We start from the raw sequence: 19154 nt of genomic DNA, 5'->3' as shown, positions 1-19154 counted from the left end.
TATGCCTTATATAATGCAATTCCATGTATGTTTGCACACCCAAATCCTTTTGCACAGTACTTGAGAGTCATAGAAGATGGAGACAGAAACAGAAAGAAAGAAATCAGTTGGATTTTAGCTTGAATGTGTGGACTCCATCAGCTGTAGCAGCTGGCTGGTAACCCATACCGACCTCTGCATGACTTATTAGACGGACAAGCTTTCTCGAACATCTCTTACCTGCTGACAGCATAGGTCACGAACTTGGTGCTTTTTTTTTTACCTGATTGAAGCATCAGCTTGTGAGGACATCAGAGTGACCGACATGTTAGGTTAATTGCAAAGTATAATAAGTATAATATCTTGTTAATTAATTAATTAATTTTTTTTCATTCTTTCCTTTACCTTTGTCATGTGTTTGTGTGCTATCTATAGTCGTAAACCAGGAGGGACAGCCTTTGATCGAGGGGAAGCTGAAAGAGAAACAGGTTCGCTGGAAGTTTATTAAGCGCTGGAAAACCCGCTACTTCACCTTGGCGGGAAATCAGCTCCTTTTCCGGAGAGGCAAATCGGTAGGTAGACACTGAAAATGAACCCTAACATATAAACATACACCTACGCATTGTCTCGTTCTCTCGCTTATAAAGCTGTCAGTAATCTTACTATGTCTCGTGTGATTTAAATCATGATGAAACTGTATGAAACAGTGGAAATGGCACCTCAGCAGGAGCATCTGATGAATCCAGCTATAACAAATCTTGGCCCTGCTAAGGACTCTTGGGGGAGGGGCGGGACTCGCAAAGACAAAGTGTGATGCTACAAAAACATGACTTACTTGCAAAAATGGTTATGCACAAGTAGCTCAAGGAGAAAGAGCCTTGAACGTGAAATACTGACTCTCATCTGAGTAAACGTGATCTCTCCCTCCTTGCTTTATCAAACACAGTTTATGGCAGTCATCTGCACAGGAGAAACTGTTATAGGGATCGAGTGTCATCTGGACTTTAGCCAGTGTTGTGTCTAAAATAGCAGCTCTCCAAATTAGAGGACAGCATAGAGGAGTTTATGGAAACAGGGGAATATTCATCTCTCTCCCGCTTCTTTTTGTTTTTTTCCTAACTTTAAACAAAAGTCTTTGTGCTCGGATCCAGATGGTAAAGGAGTCTGCTGTTTTGCAGCCACCGCAGATTGGGAAGGTTTTGTGTCTTTGTTCTCAGAGCCCTGTCTGTCTCTGCCAGCAGGTTCTGGAGGTGGTTGGCATGTTGTGAAAGACGTTTTTTCCTGACAAGAACCAAAAAATATTTCCTTCGTACTGAACGATCAGGCAGCTTTGACTGTCAGACATGCATCGTACTCTGGTGCACAAGTAAAAGGAACAAGAAACCCCCCCCCAACATTTTTACATATAGGTTATGTGTGAGTCTGTGGCTCCACAGTGTAGTGGTTGACACATGAAAAACCCCTATTTTGAAACTGGGGGGAAGGCATAAATTGCATCAGGAAATCTGTGGCAACGAAAAGGAAGCAGCCGGAAGGAAGAAACTGGTTATAGTGGATTTGAAGTGTGCATACTCTGTCACATCCTAAAATGCATTCATGGCCCAACAGCTGGGATGTGTGGAGGTTAAGCACATAGGTTCGTGTATCTCACACCTCATCCAGTTTACCTTTTGCCGTCTTTTCTGCAGCCAAAATTCATCAGTCGTGTTTTATATGAAGTCCACATCAAGCTTTTAGAACAGAACCTCCAGTTCCTCGTGTGTCACCTGGTACTCTGATCATCCACTGATGAGCCAGACTGATCATGTGAAAGCTGACGTTGTTGCACAAATTAACATGTCTATACCTCCGAAAACAGCTGCGAGATGAAAATGTAGGTAAAAATTAGGTACAGCCTCAATTTTGCAACAACGACATTTCTGCTGATACAGAGAAAAAAATTGTGAAGTAAGTTTCATTCATGCTTACAGCTCACAGGCAGCAGCATTTCCTAATCTGGAAAAACATGTCACGTGGCTGCCTTCTTAACTTAACACTACACCTATGTACTAGATATTTATAGCATGAAGATACATGGCTTCTTGAAATAGAGTAAACCTAATGCAATGTTTAAAATCTGCTGATTCTGAGGTCAGATGTGAACTTTTTTCCAGATTTAGTTGATTTTAAATTCCTCCGTATGGCTCAGATCAATCAAATGTCTGTTTGAATCCCCAGCAGAAAACACAGCCTGTGAACATGTCGACCCCAATAGCTTTTCAGCTCTATCTCACACACACACACACTAAAGAAAGGATGTGGTAACTTGCCATGAGTCTGCACCCATATTTGGTTAAGTGGTTGTAACCGCTTAACCAAATATGGGGGTAAGAAGACATGGCTGTGTTGCAATATGCACACAAACTTACCAGCTCATACAATTCAAATGGCCCTTAGGTAGGTGGGTAAAATACAGAAAGGAGGGGACTGAGGAGTGGGAGGACTGCAGAAATTCCAGTGCTTTCTGTTGCACGATCGCCATATTGACTGAGACTTGATGGGAGGGGGAGGAGAGCTGGCCACTTCTACCTACCGGCAACCTCGCGAATCACCTCTTACTAGCAGGATGTGTTTGATCGTTTCAGATGAATTAAAGCACTTTGAAATCAGTTTCTGATTCTTTGTGATACACCCTGTATTTTATTTATCTCCTAGTAAAGTATTTAAAGTCACTGTGTGTCCTCCCCACAGAAGGATGAGCTGGATGACATCCCGATTGAGCTGAGCAAGGTGCAAAGCGTCAAGGTGACTGCCATCATCCCTCAGAACGCTTCCATCACTTACCCATATCCTCACCACTGATCACCATCAGTGCTACTTACACCTCTGTCAGTTTGAAGTTAATATATCATCTGACCTAAAGGTCTAAACTCTTCCCAGGATTCAGAGCTAAGCAGATCAGCTTGACAAGGATAAAAAAGCTACTATAAATATGATAGAAGAAACCAACATGAAGCCAAAACACATTTTTTTAAAAAGACAGCAGCTCTCCTCCAAACGAGCTAGATGATGAAGTCGTCTTGTCTATTAATCTTCCCCACCCACTTGTTCTGTTTGCAGGTGGTAGCCAAGAAGCGTCGGGACCGGGGTCTGCCGCGCGCCTTCGAGATCTTCACCGACAGTAAAACGTACGTGCTGAAGGCTCAGGATGAGAAACACGCTGAAGAGTGGCTGCAGTGCATCAACGTGGCTGTGGCTCAGGCCAAAGAGAGGGAGAACAGAGAGACCACCACCTACCTGTGAGAGCGGCACCGACCGAGACGGCGGCGGGGACGCGAACGCGCAGCCAAACATACGCTGACTTCCACATGTAGGATATTTGTTTCTTGTAAGCATTTACAAGATTGGGGGATAAAAAAGACCCCAGCAGGTGACTCTGAGAAGAAAAACTAAGCGCACTGCTAGTAACTTGTCAATAGCACCACCAGCTCTGTCTTCAGTCGTAGTAATGATGGAGCGCAAATAGGAAAAAGGATTTTTAGACATTAAAACAGCAATAAAAGACTAATGAAGGATGGTTACGTATTAAAAACACGACTCCCTGTATTTACCATTACGTTAAACCAACCTGCCCGTGTGCCATGCTTCTCGGCGCGTAGGCCGCCATCAGCGATAGCAAATGTTTGCTTTACGTGTTCAGATGTCACCTGACTTTTCCGATTTGCTCCTACAAGCAAACGAAGCAGGCATCAGTGGGAAGTTGGGATTTCACCGTTTAATAACACATTTAGAGTCCAGAGTAGTATTCAACAATAAAGACTTCATCAAAGCAAAGACCTCATAAGGAGTTGTAGCAATAATGAGACTGAACAGTTCCTCTGGAAAGCAGGAAGGATGAAAAACGAGCTTAATGGACAGCAGATGGGGAGCACATTGGATACTGGAATTGTGTGTGTGTGTGTGTGTGTGTGTAAGAGAGAGTGAGTGATCTTAAAGGAATAGTTCAGCACTTTGCGATATATGCAGTCACCTTCCTGCCAAGAACTGGAAGAGATGATTCAGGCTGCTTTCATGTAGCTGTGTGAGTCAAGTGAAATGAAGCTAAAGCTTAGTGTAAAGACTGGAATTTGAGTTTGACTAGTCTGGCTATGACTAACTCCTGGTAAGGGGGTGGCAGCCGGGGACAGCATATTTCCTCAAATGTCAAACAGGGCCAATAATAGGATATGTTTAACTCATTTTCTGTCATGTATCCTGCTGTATTCTGTTTTTTTCATCACTAACCGGGTTTTTCCTAGCTTAAACGGGCCTCTAGGGGGACTGGTTGAGTCTTTTGTTTAAGAGTCTTTTGTTCCTCTACTAAACAGAAGTCTGTTAGTTTTGTTAAACAAGAATGTATTTTTTTTAAAAGAAAACCATGCCAGAAACAGTCCTCCTCACAAACCCGACTTAAATCTGTGACGCTGTTTTTCTTTTCTGCCCTTGTACCAAAGTGGCTTAAGTCCCTTAAGACCCCACGCAGGGGACACTTTCTGTTCTTTTGCAATCACGGTAACCGAACGGACGGCGCTATCTCAGCCTTTTTCAAACGAGAGAGGTCTGCAGCAATCCACTCCAGTGTTTTACCGGGAGCAGCGTCAGCACAGCTGTTGCCTAATAGTGGAGTTTGGATCACAGGTTTCTAAGAAATCACTGAAGCAAATGAGTGGTTTCCTTGTGGATTTAGAAAGGTTGCCAGTTGAGTCACACTGATTTTCGATGACTCTGCGAGAGAGAGAGTGGAGGTGAGCTGGCTTACTTTAGAACAGGCCTGTTCCTCGGGTTTGGGTTTAAAAGCTTGTGTGATTTTATTATTTTATTTTGGTGGGAAATGTGTCATTAGATTTTTATTTTTCTCCCTGAAAATTGAGACGGATGGATGAAGAAAGAGTGAAGATGTGAGTGTTTAAATTGGCTCTAACTGATAGTGTGCACCAGTTGAACTTTGACGGACAGGTATTCACTCTCTCTACCCACAGGTGAATGCTGCCTTAGCACTTTTTGAAGTTATATGTAACATTAAAGCTGCTAAAGGTGGTCTTAATTTGAACTCGTTTGACAGACGAGCTCTCTCTCGTCGGTCTTTCGGCTAAACCCCTGTCAGCTGTGTAAATGCAGCCATAACACAGCCTTTCCCACCAGGTCAGGTTACCCCTGTTTGTACTTTTAGCTGTCCCTGTTACCCCCACCACCACACACACAGCAGAGCTGACCTGCATCTGCTTACAAATCATATTATTTACATCATGTCTCTCCCTCACATTTTTATTCCTTCCTTCCTTCCTTCCTTATGACCTACTTACACACATGACTTTGGGCCCTAAAGCCAGTGGGGTATTCCCCCATGACTGCACTTAAGTTTTTATAAAAATTAATATTTATATTCATTGGGGTACGGCAGCATCTCAAGAAACTGTGGACAGAAAGGAATTGGATAATCTTGGTCCTAGATGAATGAAACCTACTGATTCCGATTGCTGACAATCAGGATGGATACAGCCTACCATCTTGTTTCTGACCACTATCTTCACATTTAATCACTAATAATTATTAAACTCTGGCTTTCACACCGATAGTTTGCCTTTTTGTCCCATCTCCCACCAATCACCCCCAACCAGTAGCTGCAGATGCCTGGCCTTCTTTGAGTCTGGTCCTGTTGGGGCGTTCTTCCTGTTAAAAGGGAGTTTTTCCTTCCAATCGTTGCCATGAGCTTGCTCAATAGGGGGTTGTCTGATTGTTGGGGTTTTCTCTCTATTATTGTAGGGTTGCTTTATACTTTACAGTATAAAGTGTCTTGAGGCGGCTGTTGTGATTTGGTGCTATATAAAAGTTTTTCCTGACTACATTTGAGACAAAGTGTTACGCTATTAGATATCATTATTATATTCAGCACCTTTGCTGACCTGCTGTATTGTAAAGGTTTCATAAAGCTCTTGCTCTTTTTAGTTGAACAGTGTTGATTTGTGTTTAAAGTGAATGTGTTATAACATGAATGCCAGAGTTGTGTTAAAGTAGCGATATCAGCTGTCAGTGCTGCCATGGTGGCTTAGTTCCCAAATCTCTATTCTATCTATCTATCTATTAGGGGTGCAACGATACTCGTATTGATATTGAACCGTTTGATACAGTGCTTTCGGTTCGGTACGCATATGTATCGAACAATACAAATTTTTTATTTATTTTATCAACTTTCTTCTGACGATGCTGTCTGTGTTGAGCGTCAGTGGATCTGCGTTCGACTACTCCGCCTAGGCTGCACTGTCGAGCTGCAGATCCACTGAGCGCAGCGCAAGCTAGCAAGACAGAAGCTAAGCTCGTTGCAACATGGCAAATTGAACCTCCCCCACCCTCATTCAGATCTGGCGTTTGGAACTATTTGGTCTTCATGTGACGTATGACCCTGAAGGTAAGCGTGTCATGTGACAAAAGTAAAACAGTATGTCGGATGTGCCACGCAATGCTCAATTTGTGGGAACTAGTGCGTTAGCGCAGTTAGCCCGTTAACGTGTTGGCCGTCCAGCCCCACTCACGGGGCGATCTGCGGTAACTTGTTAACGGAGATTTGCCGTGTTGTGGCGTTAACGTCATTTCAATGAGATTAACGCTGACAGCACTAGTGTGAACACAACAAATATGACTGCACATTTACACAGACATCCTAGTGCAAAGAGAAGTGGACAAAAACAACAAGCGTGCATGCTACAAACTTTACCCGAGTCATTTAGACAGCCGTTAGCACATGATTCTCCTCATGGGGACCTGATATGTTTAATATGCTGCTGAGAATATAGCCCAGAAGAAGCGTGATAGTATAGCTTTTATTTTGGAAAGAGCCATTTCTCTGTAATAAACTCTCTTTTCCAAAGATGAGTGATTTCTTGATCAGATAGATTTATTTTTTTTTTTGTTTCAGCAACATTAAATTTAAAAACTGTACTTTTGAGTTAAAATATATATTTATAATTTTAATAAATGACAAATTAAAAAGGCATGAACATTTTTTTGTATCGAAAAAATATCGAACCGAACCGTGAATTTTGTGTATCGTTGCACCCCTACTATCTATCTATCTATCTATCTATCTATCTATCTATCTATCTATCTATCTATCTATCTATCTATCTATCTAGCACAGTGAGATTATGTGTACACAGTTAGAAGCAGGATGGAAACTGCTGTAGATTTTAACAATCACACAAACTGTGAAGATGATTATAAGTATTCCAGTGAATGTATAAAAACATTAGCATTAATATCAGCCTCGTGTGGCGAATCATAGATGTTTGCTGTTGTTTTTTCTTGCTTTTAACCTTTAGCATGTTGTTCGATTGCATTTGATTGTTTTTATATAATGTCAGTATTTATTTTTACAGGCATTTAACACTTTTATCGTGTCTGGAAAGACGACTGAAACTACAAATGCCAGATTTTACTTTGTCTCCTCCTCGTCTTCCTCTTCTCTTGTTTTATATTACTCTGAATTAACACTGCAAACAAATGAAAGCTGTATTCTATTTGAAAATTCAACAGTTATTGTTGTGATTGTCATATTTTGCCTGCTGCACCTTCTGCATGCCTGCCTATCAGACAGAGCGCTGTAATAAATCTTTACAATAACTGAACGCCGTGATCGTCGCTGAATTTTTGTTTGTTTGGGTTTTTTTGCTCTTCAGTCAGGAAAGAAGTTAAAGGTTTCCTTTACAGAAACACCGTCCAAACTCCTGGATGTCATTACATTATCAGTGTAAATTACACTCGGGCTCTCACTTTAAAGATGCTGTAAGTTTAATAAGACCCTCAGTACGTGCAGAAAGAAACACGTGGGGAGAAAATAGGATAATTACCAAAGTTATTCCATAATCTTCATTCCTCGAGACACATTTCTCATGCAGGAATGAAACTGGACCACCTCAATCACGAGCTTTGGAGATCACTCGGTGTGAAGCGTTAGGGAGCACTTGGCAGCGTGGCTGTAGGATCTGACACAGCACAGTGCATGTCAGAGCTGGTAGCAGTTACATATAATAATCAAATTCAGATCAAGCTCAGTTAAACTGCAACAAATCATTTCTGACAGCTGGACGTTTTGAGTGAGCCGGGCTCAGCTTGTGATGCACTCTTTCAGTTGTTTATTTGTACTATAAACACATAAGTAACCACAGTGACTACTGATCTGAAGCCTCTTTGCTTGGAGTACAGCGTGTTACAGGACTATCTGTGAATCACAGAGAATATCATGTCAGTCCTGTAAGTGACCTCCAACACCTTATCTCGCTTCATAGCGATTTTTCTGCGGGGCTGGTGGGAAAATACTGCCTTTCTCACCATTCGTCTCCATGGAGCACCACTAACGTCCATCATCAGGAATTCTGACATACTCAGTAGTCTCCATCAGCTATCTCTTCAACGAATACCTTAATGTGACTGATAACACATGCAGAGAGCTGCTGTCCTAGCAGGAAAAAATGTATTTAAACCATTAATGGTGACTGAATATCACCTGCTGACTCTCCACAATGACCCATCATTAATCCTGCTTAAAAACAGACCCTAAATAGTTTGTTTTACTCGCACTTTCTTTACAAGAGCAGCAGATTTACTGTTTAGTTCCTCTGGAAGTCGCATTGAAATAAAGTCAAAGTATCTCAAAACCTAAATGTGATTATCAATATGCTCGATGCTGTGTGGTTTATAAAATCAATCTTTTGTTTTCTGAGGGGGTCTGTGGTTTCTCACGCATGTAATCACTTACTGTGTGACTGTAATGTGATGAAGTGCTTAATCAGACAGAGGGGAAGATGGACCAGCGATCTGAGTGATGACACCGAGGCAGACAACGGCAAAACCGATGTGGGCAGCTGCTGAGAGCGGTTTCAGACAGAAAAGCCAAAGCACTGCTACTCAGTAGGTGTTCTACTATTGTTCTTAACTTTAATGTGGATTTCAACAGGATATGAAATTGTCCACTCACTTTTTTCGCATCTATTAAGTTTGTTGTTTAAACTTTGCTCGATCATGGCAGCTATGACAAACATACATAGCAAAACCTTCTGGAATCCCTTTTTGTTTGAGTTTGAAGTATCAGCTGTGGCTACAATTAAACTCGTTTGGCCTTCTTACATTAAATCTCTTAATCAGTGTTTTAGGATATTCAAGTGAGGACACATGGAAAGCTGTATAACACTGAAACTTAAGGCCTACAGCACCCCCTGGCTGCCATAAATGTCACTTTTCCTCCCAGTTTCTTCTTTTTAACCTTCATGTGTACCGTGCCTCCAACTCAAACTAGCAGGATTAAACAGTTTGCATCAGATGTATTCCCAACTGTTTGAGTTCATGCATTTCAGATCATAGCTTCAGTTTACCCTCCAATCAGCTGAGACTTCACTGTCTCCACTTAAGGCAACAATACAAATCAAACAACGGCTCCTGCCACTACAACCAATGTTTCTTTGTTTTTGTTTTTTTTACACCAGGCACAAATTCAATAAAGGAGTGTACAGGTCAGTGGCATAGCTCATTTATTACTGAATAAAAATTGGACATGAACACGTGCAGACTAAAAACCAGTGTAACAAAACTGACAACCCTAAAATCTTTTTGCAGCAAGTCTGCACTCCCTGCTGGGAGGTCAAAAAAAAAAAAAAAAAAAAAAAAAAAAAAAAAAAAAAGAAGTCAAATAGACAGTACTCTTTTGAAACTGTACAAAATACAGCATCAGCCACATATCTGTTCAATAAAAGAAAGAAAACAAAGACTGTGCAAACATTTTGATCTTTCCTGAATGTTTATTTTACATTTATTCTTCAGTACGTCCACTGAGCCATTTGCTTTTATAAATCAAAGCATTCACATTTTGTCAGTGGTCATCAATCCGTCTTTACACTGTAAATAATTTCCCCTCCAAATGTCCATAACATTATATGTAAAACTAAAAAAAAAAAAGGGGGGGGAGGGGAAAAAAAACAACAAGAGGGGGCTGGGTTGGGTAGGCTAGATGGTTTGTCAGGATATATGGTTGGGTCTGGAGCTGATGTCACACTACAACCTTGCCTTTGCCAGTCTGGGCAAATGTTTAAAGGTAATTGTAGAGCACCTCATGGTGGTGGTCACAGCTGCAGTTTGCATGTAGACTCAAAACCATCAACCACCCAAGATAAATGTCAGCTACAGATCTGCTGCTCTGTAGGAGACTCAAAGCAACCCGATTCCATCAAAGACATTTGTACATGAGACACGTGGTGACTTGTCTGGCTCCACTGTTTCCACTGAGATGAATCATAATGCTGGGCAGATGTTTTGTGACTTCAACAAAATTTGAAAAATTAAAATCAACTTGTATACGCTGATGGTCTGACGCCAGGTGTGTATGAGAAACCCAGCAAATTCAGAGGAAGGACCCCTGCTGGTATACAAAATGGCAAATCCAATTAAACGTGTTTTCAGTCACTGCAGCTTCGACAAGGTTTTTGAAAATTTTTGGTCTTCAATAAAGCAAGGTACAAGAATCTCTTCTTTTACGTGGATGTTTGGTTAACTTCTGTTTTACCTTCTGCACAAATATTTAATTTAAACATCAATCTGTCAGTCAATGTTCAGAGGGCGCGTCTAATTTGATTTGTATATACTCAAAGTACTCATGTGACCATCAGCCCCAGAGCCAGAGTGGGTCGGTTTGGGTCTCAGCGACGGTGGCGGCTGTGTCCCGAGTGCCCACTACTACTGTGGTGTTTGCTCTTGTGGCTACGCTCCCTCTCTCTGTCCCTGTCGTAGGATCGGGACCGCTCCCTGTCCCTCCGGTCTCGATGGCCACTTCCTCGGTCATGTTTGTGTTTCTTTGACGACAGATCGAAGGAGCTGCGGTCTCTGTCTCTCTCGCGTTCCCTCTCTCTGTCACGGTCCCTTTCTACTTTGACTGGACTGCGGGACCGCGACCGAGAGTGCGAGCGCTTCCTTTTATGACCGGAGCCTCCACCTCCGCTGTTGCTGTGACGACCGCTGGGCTTGGAGTCGCTATTACTGTGGTGACTGGACTTGGATTTAAGGTGGGGGAGGAGTGGTGAGGGCGGATGCCGCTGTGGTGATGGGCTACGGCTGTGAGAGCGAGAATGTGAACGAGAACTGTAGGTCCCTGAGTGGCTGCGTCTGCTGTTGTAACTGCGAAAACAACAGGTGGGAAAAATGGATATGAGAAACAACCAGACTATGAAAATCAGATCTTTTTAAACATTAGGAAGGTAGAGCTACACATTCACACACGTTAAAACACAAAACTGTAGCGCTTACTGTCTGCGAAAGGAGCGCGATCTTGACCGCGAACGCGTTCTCGAACGAGAGCGACTTCCACTCCTACTGTTCCTCCCAATCTTTACCTCCTTCCTTAACCTGAAGACAAACATTTTGAACTTGAACTTAAAAACAGACTATCAGGCAAGTAAGAGATCACAACTATTACCTTGTTACAAATGACGGCAAAATATTGACTTAAAATGCGTTTCTTACCCATTATGTGGACTCTTGTTGACCTGGGTACGGTTGTCTGGTTCCTTTTTAACTGGTTTGACAGTCTGGGGGTTCGGGGACTTCTCTTCCACCTTGACCACAGGGGAGGACGGTTTGGAAGCAGGCGAGAAGCCACCCAGCGTGGACAGTGCAGGAGTACCATCAGGATTCAGACCCTTAGCCTTTATCCTAGCCTCTGCCAAGAACACTTTCCTTCGCTCCACCTCCTTCTCCAGCTGCTCATAGTTAGGCTAAGGGAAGGGGGAAAAAAAAGTTTACGCCAAGTCTGCCAAGAGCTCTTACTTTCATTCAGGCACCTTCCCCTGAGCCATACGGTGCAGGAGTGTATGCTAGTTTATTTTAACCTTGGATCGATGTAATCTGTCACAATATGTTGACGAGATTGCAGAAAAATGACATCAGCCTTTGAACGAACTCTACTACTCGTGATTTTTTTTCAATTTTTTTTAAGGCCTACCTAAAGTGAAAACATTTTTTAACTTCATGTATTTTTTATTTTATTTGAGAATCTCAAGTTCAGTTTTGAACAAATGGAAAATAAACTGACAAATAAAAGTTTTGCCTCCACAGCTGCTGGATCAGCCTGCTGAGCTGTACAATTTGGGTTTTAATCTGAATTTTTAGACTCTACACTGTCTGAACACAGAAAAGCTCTCAGTTACAGTGAAGCCTCTGCTTGCTTCATGTCCCAGCTCAAGTCTAATGGGTAAGTTGTCTGCTTTAGTCTCCATTCACATCAAAATGCTTGGCTGATTTCTGCTATAATCACATTTTAAATGCCCAGAAGGAATGTGCGCAGCCTAATGCAACTGTTAGCAGATAAATTGATGGTTTATCAACAATTATGCTACTACATTACGGTGCTATGTGAGTCATTCAGGTAACTGATGATGTCCTGCTTCTGGACTACCAGCATTTAATGAAGAATCAGGAGCATGTCGAGCTCTCCATTTTCCCACTTGTTTGTACATTCCCTCACATGAATCCTGATAGTTTCAGAAATCTCCCTCCAGAAACGTGTTCACATTTGAGAGTCCTGATCTCGATGATTATTATTCCTTATACTGGAATCATGATTGTTATTCTCTCACTAATAAATTTAAAAACTGGGGGGAAGTAGCCGTAAAAAGCACTGAGGAATTGGAACAGGCCAATCACAATAGTTGATCCATTGACCCAACATGTGAGTTCAAAGGGTCTGACCAAGACTTGACCCAGTGCTTTTTAAAATCGACTAAAGACGGCCCATGCTTCAGTGTGTTCTAGACATGTTTTATCATTCAGGACTTGAGCGTAATCTATTTAGCAATAGTCACAAAACACACTCATTGTGGATGGATTATAGTTAATGCAAAGCATAGGAAAGCGCTGCACTCATATTTACCTTCTTCCTGGTGTAAAGTTTCAGGGTGGTGATGCAGATATCTTTGATCTCTTCTTCCGTGGCTCCAAACAGCAGGAACCAATGGGGTCTGGTTGGCAGCGGTATCTGAAAAAGAAAGGCAGAGTTATTTATCTAAATTGCTCTTATTAGACAAAGACATTTTGATGTGCCAATGTGGGACTATCAACAGGAAAAAGTTTCAGATTTTCACTATTTCCTCTCACCTGCAGTGCTCGGGCAGCAAGGTATATGCAAGCGCAGGCAATCGTCTCAGCTTGAAACCTCACAAACACATCTGTCCTCAGGCTATCGTTCATGTAGTTCCTATGGAGACAAAAGAACGAACAAAAACATAGCATCTTCTCCACACAAAACCTTAAATCCATCTTTCAATATTACACCCATTGACTATAACCCAGTACTGCAGGTTAATAATCTGTAACATTTCTCTACAGTACAAGCTCCTAACCAGGGATTTAACTTTTTTAATTTTCTTTGAACAAGCACTGTTAACTGGACCCCTGGACTGTTGGATTTGACACAGTGCTCAAGTGAGATAAAATCAGGTTTAACTTTGTCCATTTCTCTCTGGGGCATCCATGAGAGCGCATCACATCACAAATAAAGCATGAAGACACGGATGGTGAAAAAATAATTATCTACTGATAACCTGCCAACTCCACCTCATCTAATTGTGCCCGGAGGCCAACAAGGTTACGCTCTAATGACGATTAAGACAAGGGCACATGCCATACAAGGTGGGGAACATGCAGGCTCGCAGATGTAGAATATTTATCTAAGATGCAGCTGCCACAAATCTGAGGGGAACTGGGTAGCACAGCATGTCATGTAGCATGCAACTGGTGGTTCTTGAAGTCAGTGGTATGCTGATATGCTCAAAGTAAAAACGGATTTTAACATTTATTCAAGGTTCAGCCACAGAACATTTACCACTTTAGGTAAAAACTGTAAAATGCAAACTGAAATGACCACCAAGTCCACTTGAGTGAAACTCCCTTCTAGTAAGACTCATTAGAGGTCTTCTCTAGAAGACATCAGGTGATGATTAGCTAAAAACAGATTATGTGTCAGAGGGTTGTCTAGGACAATGAATAAATGAGATTAGACATTGGGAGAGTATTAGGAATGGCATGATGGCCAGGTTGTGAATCAGGCAAGTTACGGGGTAGTGTCACATCTATGTCCTTAAGAAATAGATGTCACAAAGACAAAAACAGAAGTGTGATAACAGAAACATGGTGGTGAGAATCCTTAAAGTACCCAAACACTAATCCCAGAAAGCTCACACAAGAAACCCACCATTAGGGGAAAGAAGAAAAAAAAAAAAAACTACATCTAACACAGTCAAACTTCCTCTGCATTGCAGTGGCACTGGGATTACCTTGTCAATACCAATTTCCAACCATACATAAAATTTTGGACTGCTCCAGTTAAAAGTTTGCTGCAAATGCTGAAAACCTGCCATTCAGATAAAGTGTCTTCAGTCCAAACTGCCTAGAACAAAACTAGCATGCCAACTCTGCTATAGATAACACATGGATGTTGGATTCTGAGTGCTGCGTGGGTGAGACAGGTCCATGGAGGCAAAACCTGAGAACTCGATCAGCCTGTAAGACAGACACATGTCTGGACACCACGTCAGTTGGGGACAAGACACAATACCTACTGTAAATTTAAAAAAAAAAAAAAAAAGGCAGGTAAACTAGTTAAAAAAAAGTCTGTTCTGGCTAAGTTTACTTCACTGATAAATGCAAGTAAACGAAAAAAAAGTTAGAATATACATCTATCTGTAGCTAGTTGGCAAAAATAGTTATTACAGATGAAAACCTTTATACCAAGACCAAAAAATACAAATCCTTTTGGACACCCAAGAGAAAACAAGACGATGCTGGCTGTTGGGTAAAGTCCCGCCCGCCCCCTTCAGTGAATCTCGGCATTGGGACTGGCTGTCTGGAGAGGGGCAGCCAGCCAATGGGGGGAGCTTCCTGAGGTCATGTGGTTGGAGGAGGCAGAGTTCAGAGGTTCTTTATGTGACTTACCAGCATGGACTACCCTTTAATCAAAGAGTAGAGAGAAAGGACAAAGTTAAACCAAGTCCCCCGGGCACCGCAAATTTTTTTTTTTTTTTTTTTAAAAGACTTTACAGTAAGCCATGTAAGGGCTGATAAGAGAGTGAGACAAGTAGTAAATTTGTAATAACACAAATTGCTCCATCAGGGAAAAGAAGAAAAAAAAAAGTGGAAGGGTTCAAATGGAGTGAGGAAATGTCGTCGTCAGACCTGGGCAAAATGGCTGTTGAATGTTTTTCAAATGCGTGCCTGTAAATTGGTAGGCACTTGAACATTACTTATCTGACAGGTGGTCCACATATGGGTCAGTCCCAAGTTCCTGGCAGATAAATCAAGTGCTCTTCAGAAATTCAACCATTTGAAACTCGTTCAACTTCATCTTTAGCCCAGGTCTGGTAGCACTTCTTGCAGACATGACACAGGTTGCTGCTGTGGGGGGGTTGTCTGTGAAAAACTATTAACTTACCAGGCTGTCTGCACCAATGTCTGGTTCTTCTCGCATTCCAGGACTTGAAGATACAGGACAACGATCTGTAATCATACACTGAAGTTAAAAAAAAATACCCTGCTCAATAGCCCCAGGAGCGTCTCCAAGATCAAACCTGTTCTGTTAAGTAAGAATAATATTTTAACCCTGTCTCCTGTACAGCTGCATTAGCTGCTTATTACATTTAAAATGTTATTACCCAAAAAAAGAAAGAAAAGAAACTCACCTTGTGAGGGTGCTTGACATGCACACAAAATCCAAGCTCCTTCAGGACCCGCCTTTCCGCTTTGATGACTTGATTTTTGGTATTTATGTAGTTCTGATCAAGTATCAATGGACTTGGAGTCCTAGTTTGCAAAGGAATCAAAATAAAATATTGTTTCCCTCTTGCATTTAAAAGAAAAAAACAAAACAAAACAAAATTTAAAAAAGAAAAAAGACAGTGCCCTTCTGAATTCCTGCGCCCCTTCGTTTTTCCCATTTCAACCAACTCAAAGCAACAGTTAACTGTTTGCATGCCTGACAGTTTGCTGGGGTTTGTGGACTCCTGTGGTTCCAGTGAAAGCTTGTGAGATTCAAAGACAGCCCTCAACCCAAAAAACACACCCTGTGCCACAGCCTTAACAGAAATATCAACTTGGTGCTAACATTACGATTTCACAACAGACGTTTTGAACCTCAAGCTTAACGCCAATTTAAAATAAAAATGGAAAGCAGCCATTACTGTACTCCATCACAACTCATTCTCATCTATGTTCTTATACTGTATGTCAGTATACTGCAAATTAATTGACCAAAACCACTGTCTGGATGCAGGCAATCCAGACTTGGAAGGAAAACATTCCACTGATGAAGACAAACTCGTGGAAAGAAAATCCACAAAAAACAAACAAACAAAAAAACCCACGAACGAACAAAGCTGATACACCAACGTCTGCTCAAGTTGCCTGTCATCGTGCCCACAAGATGGAATTAAAATCTGGAATGGAATTAAACCACAATGATTTGTGAGAGTCATTCATTATATAGCACGACTCCTGACAAACCAGTAAACTTCAATTTAAAGTTCCGAGTCTGCAATTCTAATGTCTGAAATATATTCTAATGTGAATGTTACACTACAAACCACATGCATGGAAAAAAAGCGAAAACAAAAATAACCTCTGAGGACTAAAGACAATACAACAAGCACAAATCCCAACCTAACATTACACCTCTTTTATATATACCTCACAGCTACACTTAAGAAATGCAATATCAAATTAACAGCATATAATGGCAAACTGTTGAAGCTAGAGAACATGCACTGACCCTCACAAAACCGACAGACTCACAGTAACCAACTAATCATTCTAATTCTAACATACAAGGTGATACTTCTTTAAAAGCCATGGTTGCAGCTGGTGGTGGATGGGGTGTTGCTCTTTAAGCACAATTAAAATGCATGGTGAGGAGCAGTCAGAGAAGAAAACTACATTACCCAAGGGTCCGCAGAATGACGGACAGATACCCAAAGCTTAAGACTGAACCACAGGAGTCCTCAAGGCGCCCCGGGGGCCAAGGACCTTCGGCCAACCTGTCATCCCCGATCCCAGTGCCCCGCGGTGGCTCAGACCACGGGAGTCTCCCGCAGGAGGGGGTGGGGTGGGCCTGGGGGAGGAGGGAGACCCCCCTCGCATCATGGTTCATGCCGACAGCTTCATCTTACGTACCATTCCACATCACCCAGGCTTTGGTAAATGTAGCTGGTCGCTGTTAGTTGGTTGCAAGGGAAAAAAGAAGTCAAGTTAATGCCAAAATCTGTAATATTGACATCAACAGATTTGTATGAAGACACAGGTACAGCTGCTTTGTCTGTGACTGTGTCTTACAAATAATAGACTTGAATTTTTGAAGCCAGTTGTTTGAGGCATTAATTTCAGTGCAATGTCAAACTGATGTTAAATGTAGACAATTACACTGCAAAACTACCAGTGAAGCGGAAACTGAAAAGTTTTAAAATGGTTTAGAGTACATGGATAAACAAAAGGGCACTTTCACAGCAAAAACACAGATCAGCATCAAACATTACATAATACAAAATAAGAAAACAAAAACAGGAAAAAAAACATTGCAATGCAGCATTTTTTACATGTTAAATAATTATTTTCAAGAGGAGAACATTGGATTCATTTGGAGTGCTTACTTTTTTCCTCTGAGCTGCTTCAGGTGATGGAAAACATTAATGACATCTCGTATTCGCCGTGGTGCTTCTTCTATCTTGGAGGCCAAGTTGATGCAAGCCATGGCAACAATCTGGAAAATAAAATGATAAGCAAACAGGAATGTTTACTACAGAAAACTGAGCTCAAGAGATCAGAACACAAACACGAGACAAAAAAAAGAGGCAACAATATAAACCCTATCCTGTTTTGTTGTGGGGGGTGATGTGTACTCTTTACATACCTATCAATCCACTCTACAAACGTAATGATGTACTGAAACCAATGCTGACACTACAATAGCGCAAGTGTTTTAATGCAGTGCTATTGTGTACTTCGAGTCTGTGCTCAGTTTCACACTCATAGGAGATCTCACTTCATCGTTGAGTTCTTTAACTGGTGGAGTTAGACTCGACAATATGGCTGCCACTAACGTAGGTACAACGTTATGCAATGCTATGCTAACAATACCGGCCGACAGCGGCCCGGCAACACTCCGGAAACTCTTAACACACTTACCTCGAAACTGTGCTTGACGAAGGACTTGGAGTAGAAAAAACGATGGAAAAGTACTTGAGCTGTTGCCATTGCGACCTGTCGAACGGGGGCGAAAAAAAGAGCATAATAATTGTACATAGTCTTGTGTAAACTGGCCTAACCTTGCACAATGGATCGCCGCCATTTTAATTCCACCACGCCAACGTCAAGAGCTAACATTTAGCACACTGCTGACAACTAGGCCGCAGAAACTACAAGCCACATCAACTTTCGCCTATTATTATTATTATTATTATTAAACACCCAACACTAATGCACTGCAGTCAAGAGCGCTTACCTGTGGCAACCGGAGGAGAATACCCGCTGACTGAATCAGCTCACAGCCAAGAATACGAAGATCGGCCTCTGTGTTCAGGTCGAGGCCGTCGAACATCGACGGCGTCGTTGAGAGCCTTTCCTCCGGTACAAGCGAGTTGTCGATTGTAAGGTACACTTCTGAGTAAAATTTGTCGCCAATGAGAATCCCATCATTGTTAGTGGAGGCATTGGAAGATACAGAGAGAGGACCTGCTGCCATCTTCACCTGAAAAACAACGTTTAGCAGCTACAGCGAACACAGCCTCCACACGGTAACAGCGGAGCAGGGTGACTGGCGAAGTGCGTGACGTCAACATGCTGTTCGATGGAAACGCTGTGTACATCCGCGGTGGTAAATAGTCTCGCAACGCTGACTCGTTAAATTTTACAAGTGCACGTAACCTGAATGTATTTAAATATTCTAAATATAAGTTACAAATATTTTAATAATAAGCAAAACATTTCACCTGGTATATAATGTTTCATTGCTTTCCGTTTTAAGCTACAGTCAACTCTTTGCTTCAATTTCACCTTAAAAATCCTGTGTCAAAATACTTCAGATAAACACCATAAACAATTTAATCGCGAAAACAAAATGTACTTGACGCATGAATCAA

At 41.8% G+C, this 19154-nt stretch overlaps 2 protein-coding genes across 5 annotated transcripts in view; one reads left to right on the top strand and one right to left on the bottom strand.

The window, feature by feature from the left end:
* The window catches only part of veph1 (ventricular zone expressed PH domain-containing 1), an 87263-nt gene extending 81128 nt beyond the window's left edge, over positions 1 to 6135 (top strand). Inside the window, exons 13-15 of the mRNA XM_005920119.3 lie at positions 415 to 551; positions 2710 to 2763; positions 3079 to 6135. Of these exons, the coding sequence (XP_005920181.1) occupies positions 415 to 551; positions 2710 to 2763; positions 3079 to 3261 (374 nt within the window). The 3' untranslated portion in view covers positions 3262 to 6135. The remainder of the gene's footprint in view (positions 1 to 414; positions 552 to 2709; positions 2764 to 3078) is intronic.
* A 3366-nt stretch (positions 6136 to 9501) lies between these two features.
* On the bottom strand, positions 9502 to 18855 carry ccnl1a (cyclin L1a). 4 transcript variants are annotated; one of them, XM_005920115.2, is made up of 10 exons: positions 18518 to 18855; positions 18202 to 18276; positions 17667 to 17776; positions 15708 to 15828; positions 15461 to 15525; positions 13129 to 13228; positions 12905 to 13009; positions 11500 to 11750; positions 11284 to 11382; positions 9502 to 11154 (listed from the first exon to the last, which is right to left on the bottom strand). In XM_005920115.2, the coding sequence occupies exons 1-10, from the start codon at positions 18755 to 18757 to the stop codon at positions 10680 to 10682; spliced, it is 1641 nt and encodes a 546-aa protein (XP_005920177.1). In that variant the 5' UTR covers positions 18758 to 18855; the 3' UTR covers positions 9502 to 10679. The 4 variants fall into 4 exon arrangements, with proteins under 4 accessions (XP_005920177.1, XP_005920179.1, XP_042075722.1 ...); XM_005920117.3 differs by lacking the exons at positions 18202 to 18276; positions 18518 to 18855 and adding an exon at positions 17058 to 17233; XM_042219788.1 differs by lacking the exons at positions 18202 to 18276; positions 18518 to 18855 and having other exon boundaries at positions 15708 to 17233.
* Between the last annotated feature and the right edge of the window lie 299 nt (positions 18856 to 19154).

This window comes from Haplochromis burtoni, unplaced genomic scaffold (assembly GCF_018398535.1).
Source record: "Haplochromis burtoni strain Fernald_Lab_line unplaced genomic scaffold, NCSU_Asbu1 Contig_38, whole genome shotgun sequence".
NCBI lineage: Eukaryota > Metazoa > Chordata > Actinopteri > Cichliformes > Cichlidae > Haplochromis > Haplochromis burtoni.
This window is presented reverse-complemented; position numbering and strand designations above follow the sequence as displayed.

What these genes read in the sequence shown, in the direction of transcription:
- ccnl1a (XM_005920115.2), bottom strand. Translation starts at nt 18,757, where the DNA reads ATGGCAGCAGGTCCTCTCTCTGTATCTTCCAATGCCTCCACTAACAAT. An exon ending in ATGTCAAGCACCCTCACAAG is followed by an intron (nt 15,526 to 15,707) that starts GTGAGTTTCTTT and finishes GTATGATTACAG; the next exon opens with ATCGTTGTCCTGTATCTTCA. An exon ending in TTGCTGCCCGAGCACTGCAG is followed by an intron (nt 13,010 to 13,128) that starts GTGAGAGGAAAT and finishes TTTCTTTTTCAG; the next exon opens with ATACCGCTGCCAACCAGACC.